We start from the raw sequence: 12,214 nt of genomic DNA, 5'->3' as shown, positions 1-12,214 counted from the left end.
AGTCTAGTTACTTCTATTAAATAATTGATGGATTAAATTGCTTCAAAGGACATCAAAAGCCAATCATCTTTCTATTTATTTCATGTATACCAGAGAGCCAGGTCTGGACAATTACTGTGGGGTGGAGACTAGTGTGAGTACTGTAATGTGTGTCTCATAACATGGTAACATATTGTATATGCATTAAGCACACAATTACTTTCTAACATAGAACTTTTACTGAATATAATACAAACAAGTACAGTATATAAGCTCTACCAGGATACCAAGGTTTGTGTGTGTTTTAGAGTTCAATGATATTACAAGTGTGTCATATATAAATCTGAAATAAAATAGATAACTTAGTTTTAGGTTTTTAATACTATTAACTTTATTCTACTTGTGTTGATAAAGTCAGGAAAGTTCAGAAAGTTGGCAGCACCACTATAACAAACAGGGTCACAATGGTTGGCACTGCTTCCTTGCAGCACTGGGTCATATGTTTCATTCCAGTCAGGGCACTATTTGCAAGGGGTCTGGATGTTTTCTCATTGTTTGCGTTGGTTTCCTCTCACACTCCAAAGACGTATAAGCAGGTTAACTGGCTCCTGATAAAACGGACGTGTGTGTGTGTGTGAGACAGGGACTAGATATGAATGATGTATAACCTCTGTAATGAGCTATGTAATATGTTGGCACTATATAAAGACAACCTCATTTTGGCATAGCGTGTAGCTAAATCCGAAACTACTGTGTGTGTGTGAATTTATGGCTTGAAGGCAAGTTTAAGTTGCATAAAAACCCAATTTAATGCCAAAAAGATCCTTCTGTAGGCTGCCAGTCCACAGAGGGGCTATCAAATAGCCAGCTCTTATTTGGCACCCCCATTTGCTTGCATCAACCTGAGCTGGATCTTTTATGTGTTTTGCTGCAGTGAACACAAGTCAAAACACAGACTTGTATTTCTCCCTTAAATTGAAAGCATGGACTACCTCACCAAATAAGACATGAGACTGAAATGTACATTAAACATTTTCCCTGCTGCACAAAATAACAGTGTAGAATCTCAGTCTGCAGCTGTGGCGTAACTATAGAGGAAGAAGACTCTACAGTCACGGGGGGGGGGGGGGCATGGACTGCATGGTCAGCTTCCCTCTATAGCCACACTGAAAATCCACTTGCTTACTGCCTGTGCGTGCACACACAAGAGAATGGGGAGGTGGGTTGGGTTGAAGAGCGCACTGGACCCCCTGGAAGACCTTATTGCAGCGGTGCCTGGCGCCCTCACATTACACTGTTGGTCTGCAGAGAAATTTTTCATACCTTTTTGTATGTTTAAACCCAAAGGCAGGGGCGGTCTATTCTGGGAGGTGACCTGACACTTTAGTCAGATAAACTAGTTTATATATACACACTGTCTTTCTTTTTTTGTGGGCAACCCTTGATTAGTAACCGGCACATGGTTTTCTTTAACTTTTAAAGATGGCATTTACCTTTTTCTAAGAAACTTTTCAGTTAGTCTTCCTTATTTATTTTGCACAGGTAATTAAACAAATAGCAGTTGAAATGAAAAGGCTAAAGGTGGCCATACACGAGCAGATCCGCTCGCTTGGCGATGTCGCCAAGCGAGCGGATCTTCCCCCGATATCCCCACCTACGGGTGGGCGATATCGGGGAGCATTTAGGTAAAAAAAATAATAATCCGATCGTTTGGCCCTGGGGCCAGACAATCGGATTATGTGGGCGGCAATGGGGCAGTCGGATCGGGGACCGCATCAACGAGCAGATGCGGTCCCCGATCCGACCAGATTTTCTAACCTGGCCGATCGAGATCTGGCCAATTTCAGGCCAGATATCGGTCGGCCAGGCCGATCTGCTCTCCCCATACACGGGCCGATTAGCTGCCGAATCGGTCCAAGGGACCGATATCGGCAGCTATAGTCGGCCCGTGTATGGCCACCTTAAGAGTCGTACAACAACAAAAAAAAAATACTTCTAACAGACCAACTGAACATTTTCTGCTAATTAGGCTTATCAAAAACACAATTATCTCACATGGTGGGAAAGTAGCTGCCTAAGGTGGAAGTTATTTGCAAAAGAACAAAACGTTCCCAAGTTGCTGCTCCATATTTTACCAGAGTTGTATTGTATCCATCAAAATGTGATACCATTTTTTTCTGTACATGCACAGTCTCACAAATTTCTGTCAGGTACATTGTGGTTAAATAATTACCACCAATACCCCTTAAAACTGGGTATAAATAATGTTAATGAAAAGTGCTGTAAAAGGAGCCCTGAGGAGCAGCAAAGACAAGGCTCAAAGGCAGTACAATAATACAAGAAGAGCTGTTCACATTGAAATTAACTTTCAGGGTACATGCATTATGTGCACTTAAGTGAGCATATCTTAAACATGGGCCAAACATAAGAACTATACATAGAATGGGGGAGAGTGTGTTGCTGTGTTCACAATTGCAACATTACCAGTGATGTTGAATTACACACTATAATATAAATGCCCCTATCTGTCCCAAAACAAAAACATATGTTCACAACTTAAAAAAAAACAAAAAAAAACTCAGGACTAGCAAAGCAATCACAGGCTACCTGCAGCACTTTGGGTAAACATCAAAACTTTATTAACCTCTGTACAAGATCCAAACTGACACTTTCAATGAATGATCACTGACCACTTACAATGAATCAGATTTGCGACTGTGGTGTTTGAGAGGCTCAAACACAAGAGATTATAATAACTTTGAAATGTCTTAGGCCTAATGAGAGAAAAAAAAAACAGCATGGAAAGTGTGTTTCCAGAACAGACATCAGCAAATCTTTGTAAACATTAGATATACTACTACATTTAGGCTCAGCTTTGGTGTGTTCAAGCAGAAGTGGCTTTTGCATACTAGTGAAAAAGAAGCATAAATCAGTACACATAGGTACCAATGAATAAAATAAACGATCTCTGTGGCTTATTGTGTAAATGGGCTAGCTAGTGCTCATTAGGACAGCAGCTATCTTTACCCAACAGCCAGCATACTGAGAAGCAATTTTACAAAGCTACTGATAACTGTATTGGATCACATCAAGCCCAAGTCTGAATATAATATGGAGCAATCCTACAAGGTACAAGATACTACAGTAAGTACTTCAGACACTGAGAAGGCATTATGATGGAGGAAAAGTCCAAGTAAAAGAAGTAATCTTTAACCAAGACAAATAAACACAGGTCTGACAGCACAGTAAAACTAGTTCATTTGGTGTATTGCTGCTCAGCTTGGCCGATATTCTGTTCATTAGAGCAAATAAAAGAATACGTCAAATTTGATTGATTTCTATACCAGGAGAATGTTACGGATTATTCACAAATAGCACATTTATCAAAAAGACTGTTTACTGTCCATCTTTATGTATTTTAAAGGATGTGGCGCGAGAGAATGAAAATACATTATTGCAATCCACTGTGTAACCCTTTGTTTGTTGGTAAAGCCATGTGCCTGCAAATGGGCTGTAGGCATAACCAAGGTCAACAAAAAGCTCTGTTTCAATAAATATGTTTAATCAAGCTTGTTTATCACAATCACAAATAACATTGCTTGGATGCTAGTAGTAACAGTGTTCTCAACCCTTGAAGTCTTTCACACACCCCATGGAAAAGTTTCTGTAGTGCAAATACATGCCATGTGGTGAGTCAGTAAACATTGCCGAGCTGAATTTCCTGCATTATTTGGGACAGGGAGGAGGTGGAGCCAATTGCTCAGTACATAAGTGGGTTCTTCAATGCTTAGGAGATTTGGCTTGCACCAGACTGGGAATGTTGGGAGTTGACTGTCGATGGTTACGCCTGCTGGGCTCAGTACAGACGCTTCTCATATCTGTAGACAAAAACCAACAGATATAGAATTAAAAGGTTAACATTTATAAATATTTTCACAAAAGTTTTACCATTCAAAGTGTAAGTGTAAATTCAACAGTTAACATGAATAAGTACATTTAGTTTGGTTCGTTAAATGTATATGTATATCAAGCATTTTGGACGGAAGGTGGGTTGCAAAGATGATTGGGCTTATTAAGCATTAAATGGTGGGGGGTTGATGATATAAACAAACTGGTATATAAGGAGGCCTGTTGGACTAGAATTTTAAAAACATTCAGACCCTTAAGCCTTAGTCAAGAATACAGATTAAGCCCTACTTTTATGAGGTCTAATACCCCCTCCTTTTTTGCGGCAAGTTTCTATTTTATTATGCAAATTAATCCCTGAGATTCTCTATATCTTTTGTAATATAACATAGTATTACTTTTTTACCATATTTTGGTAATATGTAGCACACTATAAACAGGTTATAGTTCAAGGCTATGGTAGATTGATAAAAGGCCATGATGGGCCTAAAATGCTGCTGTGTGATAGCTGCCCTATTCTATAATTAGAAGTGTTATTGCTTAAAAGAACAACCCTAATTATAGTATTTATAAGTAATATTATATTCACTTTGGTAAAACTGGCTGATGTAATTCCATATCCAGTATTAGGGGAGTATAAGCGCTGCACCATAAGGCAGCCTCAGTTCCAAGTGCAGGGGAACTCATGCAGTAATTTTACTGAAAGGTATAAGAATGCCATGCACATGCTGATGCTACGTGGTAAAGCATAGTGGAGCTTATTAGCCAGAGATAGTACAAAGAATCAATATAGAAATATAGATGGTGGCTCATGTAAATTATTGCCAATACTCCCCTCCTGTCACAAGTCGCACACTGAATTAAATGAAAAATGCATGTTCCTACATTTTAAGGTTATACACATTTTACAGTGCGATTGTGTACAATAATAAACTACTTTACATGAAACTATGAGATACAACTGAGGAATGAAAAATGGTTTTGGCAAATGAATTTAAAATATACCACAACAATATTACATTATACTTTCTACAATGCTAATTATCCAAAATTATATACAAGCAGGCCAATAAGCCAGAAGTTACAGTAATCTACAAAGGCCAAGAATAGGTTGCTCATATTATTTGCCAAAAAAGATAAGAGAAAAAACTCAAAACAAGTAAACATTTGGTAGCACACTGAAATCAGGAAATTAAACCGCTCATAACCAGGTATGAATGTGTGCATAGTTAAGAATCTCCATGCTACAGTGCAGCAGGAATGCTATCCCAGACATTAGGCTGATGCCACACGAGGCGTAGGGTGGATATTTTCGGCAAGCGTAAAAGCGATTGCTGAAAATTCCCACCTACGCCTCTTACATGTGCCTGCACCCAAGCGTATCTCATTCATTCGGGTGCAGGCACATGTAAGAGGCGTAGGTGGGAATTTTCAGCAGGCGCTTTTACGCTTGCCGAAAATATCCGCCCTACGCCTCATGTGGCATTAGCCTAACAAGGGGCAAGCCCACAGCCCTACACTCAGCACACCGTTAGGCTAATCACACACATGGATGTTTATTGGTCTGTATTGAAGCAGTAACAGGTTTTTGCACAAGTTATGTAAATTGTGTAAGTGCAGGGGCCCCATAATCAGTCATTCCCACTGCTGGACAGTTGACATAGAAGATGCTGATATAATCCAGTAAATAGATCCCGATATAAACAGCCGATGTTACTCTATAATAAGCAGTATATATATATATATATATATATATATATATTATTATTATAGTTTGACGTTAGTTTGACACAATAAATTTCTCTTTATTTTTCACTAAGACCTGTGAGTGTGGCATCCATCTATCTTTTGTACTATACTGTTTTACATACTGCACCCAGGCACCAGTGACCTTATTGTAACGTGAGTGCCTGCTTCTTCTCTTTTTTGCTCTTATATATATATATATATATATATAATAATCAGTTTTTGGGGGCAGTGGAATTCACCATAAGTTTAATAATTCATTGGTGATCAGTGAAGTTTGTCCCTGCAAAGCTTCTCTGCACTTTCTTTTGCTTGATATGCAGTTACTTAAGTTTCTTACTTACGTGGCAAGTTTCAGTTTTTGTTACAAAAATTGCATACGATTTGCGTAGCTTTTGCAACACTACTGGGCTCCCTTGCCTAAGAAGATTTCACAGGCCTGGCACAAAACTACACCCCTTCCCCCTCAATGGCAGCCCTGCCCACTACCAACAAAACAATAACCATCTTCCCTTCAGCCAAGACTATAATACCCACAATGCCCATTCTCTGTGACTGACAGTTGTGAAGAAAGAAAAACGACCGTGCAAGGCATTGTAGGAAATGAAGTATTGGCTGGAGAAGGTTCTGTTCTACATTGTTTGTCAAGCAAGCAGTGATGGAAATAGCAAAAGTACAGACACTGGATTCAGTTCTTATTTGGCCAAAACATTTTTTTAGTTTCTGCCTTCAATAGCAATTACATTTAAAATATATAAAAAAATCATTGATAATAAATATATATTGGAAAGTTGCTTAGGATTAGGGGAAATCATGGATAACCAAGGTGGCAGATGAGCAATTCTGGAAACATTTTTACCTTTACTACCCCCCCCCCCCCCCCCCCCCCCAATTGTGATATTGTATGAGGAGCAAGCACCCCAAGCTTGCAAGCTGGAATGCACAGAATTTACAGTTTTAGGATTTACCTAAACCAGAAACTAAAAAAACATTTTGGCCAAATAAGAACTGAATCCAGGACAAGAAAGTCTAGGAGGCAAAGCTGGCCATACACATGCCAATCCAAGTGACTGTAACAAGGTTTTAGACAAATATATTAGTTACTGGGTCATTTTTGAAAGTAATAAAACATTTTGACTACGCTTCATAGACCAGTTTAAAAATATCATGCCCAATCCATTAGGGAGATCAGAGACAGCTCCTATTCATTTCCTCCCAAATGGAAAGAATAGAATTGTATGCCCACTGGATGTCTTGTAGTGTTAACCTCCTTCATCTAATTAATAAAAAACTCTTCACATAAAAAAAGAAACCATAAAAAGCATGTAACACATTCTTTAAATTCTCCTTCTGCTGCGCTAATGCATCTTGAGGCACAAGCAGATATACTGCCCAGCAGTTCATTCCACCTTCCAGAATTGTGTCACAATTAAAGGGGTTGTCCACCTCTGAGTTTAATTTTAGTATGATGTAGAGAGTGATATTCTGAGATCATTTGCAATTGGTCTTCATTTTTTATAATTTTTTAGTTATTTTATTTTCAGTTCAGGAGCTCTCCAATTTGAGTTCAGTAGCTATATGCTTGCTAGGGTCCAAGTTACCTTAGCAACCAGGGAGTGGTTTGGATGAAAGACTGCTATATGAAAAGAAGAGACTGAATAGAAAAGGAAGTTATAAAAAGAAACAATAACAATAAAACTGTAGCCTCACAGAGCAATAGTTATTGGCTGCTGGGGTCAGTGACCCCCATTTAAAAACTGCAAAGAGCTGGAAGGCGGCGGCAAATAATTCAAAAACTATAGCAAATAAATAATGAAGACCAACTGAAAAGTTGCTTAGAAATGGCCATTTTATAACATACTAAAGGTTAACCGACCCTTTAAGTGCACAACTTAAATCCTCGAATCCTCTACCAGCACAGCCATTTCTGGCATTGCAGGATACATTGTTAAAATCTGCCTTTTAAAGAGCACCTATCACTCCAGTTGGGGGAAAACAGTTTTTTTTTTTTAAGAAAAACTCCCCCCACCAGCGCTTGGCTACCTGCACCAGGATGGAGCTCCTAGTGTTGGCAGCCAAGTTGGTTGGTGTGCATGGGCATAGTACGTGATCTCCATGCTCTCTTACTATACAAAGGAGCTGTGAATGTAAATCATGTGTGCCCCAACATGGCTGCCTGCACCAAGGGCTCCCTCCCTCTGCAAGTATTCTGTCAGGGGCCATTTCTTTGGAAGGGTGATTGTGACCATTCCAATGAGACATACTATAATAATTCCAGCAATCCGTCTAACATAGTGCCCAATAACCCACTGCCAGTTAAACAGAATGCCAGAAAGATACTTTAAGTCATTTTATGTGTACAGTGTAACATTTTTCCTGCACCATTATTTAGTTTAGCAGAGCCTTTCCCAGAATCCCCCCGCCCCCCCAAAAAAACACTATAGATTACTTACATGGCAGAAATGTATAGCTATGATGAATGCATGAGCAAAAGGAAAAAAAAAAGACAAAGTCACCTAGATTTAGATAAATATATATAATTTAGGGCTTGCTGATAACACATACAAGGTTTGTAGTGTGAATGAAGGTTAAATATTCACCAATAGGTACAAACACACAAATAAAATTAAAGGAGAACTAACTGCTAAAAATAAATATAGCTAGAAATGCTGTATTTTATATACTATTACAGTAATGTTCCAGGCCTTTAAATTTGTCCACAGGAGCTTGCCTTCTTGTTATGTACAACTGTTGGTAGCAACGAACATGCTCAGTGGACTCTGGGCAGCTGTTGAGAAGCTAAGCTTGGGGGCTGTCAAATTCTCATGAGAAAGTAAGCCTCACCTGGGTTTATTATTTAGATGCAAATTGCATTGGTTTCTGAACTGAAATGTAACGTCAATATGAAATAATTATCAGACATATACATTTTTATATTCTATAAATACACTTGTGAGTCACTCTTGTGAGTCGGCCCCTAAGCTCAAACAAGTTGCACAGAAGCAAAATCAGCAGAAACAAAGATGGTGAGATACTGAGGGTATCCAATGATACACGGATCTTCACCACTAATGGGCTGTGGTCACCCTAATTGTGAGAGAATCATTTACTGGTGCAAGTGCATGACACAAAGTGCAGTTTTGGACATCACTTGCTGCTGTTTACCTATAATGTGTTTTTTCCACAATTCCAGTGTAATTGTGTGTGCAATATGGCGATATGCCCGACATACACAAAGCTTAAAGTGTCATTGCCGACACTCTGTCAAAAATTTGCTCTCCTGGCACACAAAAGATAAGCACTGGAGGCAGAATCGCAGGAGCCACCTCAGGGCAGCTTAGGGCAAAGATTTTTCCCTGAAGGCCACAGTGGAAACCCTGGAGTTACCTCCACCTACGAGGGTGGCGTCAATAGATGCACTGCGGACCTTTGCAAAAGGAGGTGGGACAGAACTAGAGGTTCTAAGCAACACTATGTAGAAGTGCAAGAAGTGGCTTTAGATGCAAGTACCTACAATGTGCAGTATTTCTAGCCTACCTTTGTTAAGTTCCCCTTTAGATACTGATAACAGTGGTATATATATCCTTGGAAATATATATATATATAATATAATGTAAGTCACATTGTGTGTCCGCACTCCAAACCAGTAGAATTGGGTGCTAGGTCAAAACATGTAAATACCTATAGGAATGACCAGTGCACCAGGTTTTTTTTTTTTTTAAATTTGCTGTGCAATCCAACCTTCGGTCCCACTTGGGATATTGATTTGACCTGGTGTGCTGGTCCTTCTTATAGGTGTGTTTGGGTAGTAGGCTACAACAACAAAACACATGTAAAACTAATTTTAGTACACCACAAAAAAAAAAAAATATTGTCACAGGAAACTGCCACTAACAAACAATTAACTTAAAAGATAGAAACATGTACTCCCCAGTATGGCAATGTCATTATGCAGAAAACATACTAAAGATGGCAAGAGCACGGACTTACTATTAAATAAAGGGCTCAACATAACTCACGAAAGTGATTCAGTAGTTACTTATCTGGAAGTTAAGTATTGAGCTAAAGTGGCACACATAGTACAGGTACAGGATCTATGATCTGAAAAATCTGTTTTCCAGAAATCTCAGAAATTCAGCAATACCATTTCTCATATAGTTTCTGTTTTAAACAATTTCTTTTTTTTTTCTGCTTTCTCTGTATTACCAAAACAGAAGCTTGTACTTGATGGTAACTAATATGCATAAACAGGTAATGATGGCATAATAATCTTTTTGGGTTTAGTGTTTCATTTATTTAAGGGAAAGTCCTTTAGAAAAACCCCTTTTCAAGAGCATTTCAAAAAATCTCATACCTGTACTTTGAGGCCTTTTGGAGCTTCCTGCTCTGGAGTCCCTCAACTATATCTGTACCCTGCACAGTCTTATTTTATTAAATGTCTATGAGGACAGCCTGAACGTCACTGACCAGCCTATGACGAAGTGTGGCACGGAGTATGGACATAATAAACTAAAAATGTTTTTACTCTAATTGAGCTCTAAATTGAACACTTTTTTGGTGATCTGGAGTGCCAGCCTGCATTTCCAATGTAAAATTCCAATTGGCTGCCTAAGCCACTAAGGGTAAGATTTCTAACTAATATCACTAAAAAGCTGTTTCCTTTGTTTTTTGGGCTTTATCAGCCTGAACGTAACAGCTTCACCTGAAGGAGACAGCTACCTGAACTGTAAAGAAACTCCATGTTTTGCTGTACATTCAATACAGTAAGAAGGTGGTGGGAACTTGTAATGTAAATAGCCGGTGGGATGGCATACGCGGCGGCAGGATCTCTGAAGTTGATTTCATCAAATTGCCGTGCCGTATATGCCATCCCACCGGTGATTTACATTTTCGCCGGTGGGATGTCATATCGGGGAGTTTAGTTGCCCGCAACAAGGGAGATTTGTCGCGGGCGACTAAACTCCCTCATGTGCCAGAGCCCTTAGGGGAATCTGTAATTAGTTTTATTCTTTTGTGGTTTCCCAATTGCTTTTGTTCAGGGCCACTTTAAGTTATCAGTGGGTCCACAGTAATGATCTAATTGGTCCGGCCTAACGCCACCAAGAATTTGGGGCAGTACAACCCTCAATCAGTTGTACTTGAATAAAATAAGCCAGGCAATAAAAGAAATTAGGCGTTATTTACTTCATGCAACGCAGGGTACAATCATCAATGTTTTTGCACTCTACACACAAAGGGGTATATTTATCATGCTGTGTAAAAGTGTAGTGAAGCACTACCGGTGATGTTGCCCAGGGCAACCAATCAGCAACTGGATTTCAACAGTTAGAAACCAAAACAAAGCTTGGCTGCTATTAGAAACATCACCAGTAACGTTTTATCAGCATGATAACTATACCCCTAAATGTATTGCTGCAGCTGAGAGCTAAATTCATGAGGGCCACCCTGCCCCAGTATAGCAATCTGAATTCTAGCAAATGCCAGAGGGGCTGCTGTAAGATACTATGGACAGTCACTATTTATTGGCCATGTGAGGGCTGTTTGAGGCTCTGTGTACTTAAAGGAGACATATAGGATAAATGGAAAAATCCCTAATTTTCTAGGTGATAATGAATAATATATGATGCTGGTGTCACTTTGGGCTAAAAAATAATCCTATCTGTAAAAATGGCCTCTTTACCGTAGATCCCTACAGATCCTATCAGTTCTCTGTCGTGTTTCAAATGAAGGGTGGGCGTGTCCTAATAGTCCCTGCCAGAAGCACAGTAGGAGAGGGATAGCCAATCACAGCCCTGCAGTCACACAAGCAAAGACAGGCTTCAGTGCCCTATCAGGTCAGCCTAGCTGCTGATTGGTTCCTATCCTACAGTGCAGTGTACTGACTGCCACCGGCTCCCCTGCATTTCCAGAGAATTCAACCAGCAGTAAGTTGAACAGATGGGATGAACTAGAAGAGTTTTGGTGGAATTTCTCAATAAATCAGTTCAAAACACAACACACTTTAAGCACAATCCTTCTATATCTAGGAGTATTCACTGGCACATTCTTAATTTTTATATATGTCATGTCCCCTGGGCCACAGATTTTCCATCCAAGGTGCATAGCGGAACACTGCCCCTGCCGCCTTAAGTCCAACCTGAGTGAGCGCTAAAAGCCGCACTCTCTTAGTAATGCTATGCTTGCAGCAAGGCCAGTTGTAAATGACCTCTGTAGTCTGTGCTAAACAAAGTAAGTGTGAACAGCCGGGGAACCCTATTAACTGTAAGAGATTCCTTTTGAGTGTTTATTTAAAAAGAAAAGCGTAAAAGAAAGAAAAGAATCTAAACTACAGCGGCTTTGTGATTAAAGGAGGGCTCTGCCATTTCACAGTATTTAGAACTGCTCTGTTACAGCACTGGGATCCTGAGTTCTATTCCCAGCCAGGGCACTATCCCCCAAGAAGTTTGTATGTTCTCCCCATGTGTTGCTTTCCTCCAGTCCCTTCCCAGTACTCTCATACAGACAGGTTAACTGGCTTCTGATAAATCTGGCGCTACCGATGTGAATGACATATAGTGTCTGTAAAGTGCTGTGGAACATGTGC

General features: G+C 39.7%; 1 protein-coding gene across 11 annotated transcripts in view; it reads right to left on the bottom strand.

Annotated features, from left to right (window-relative positions):
• Positions 1 to 2,575: 2,575 nt before the first annotated feature.
• The window catches only part of impdh1 (IMP (inosine 5'-monophosphate) dehydrogenase 1), a 77,501-nt gene continuing 67,862 nt past the window's right edge, over positions 2,576 to 12,214 (bottom strand). For 10 of the 11 annotated variants that reach the window (XM_031897960.1, XM_012959105.3, XM_012959103.3 and 7 more), the window contains one exon: positions 2,596 to 3,857. In XM_031897960.1, the coding sequence (XP_031753820.1) occupies positions 3,836 to 3,857 (22 nt within the window). In that variant the 3' untranslated portion in view covers positions 2,596 to 3,835. Of the gene's footprint in view, positions 3,858 to 12,214 lie in introns of all 11 variants that reach the window. The other variant, NM_001017283.2, reaches the window with a different exon arrangement.

This window comes from Xenopus tropicalis, chromosome 3 (assembly GCF_000004195.4).
Source record: "Xenopus tropicalis strain Nigerian chromosome 3, UCB_Xtro_10.0, whole genome shotgun sequence".
NCBI lineage: Eukaryota > Metazoa > Chordata > Amphibia > Anura > Pipidae > Xenopus > Xenopus tropicalis.
This window is presented reverse-complemented; position numbering and strand designations above follow the sequence as displayed.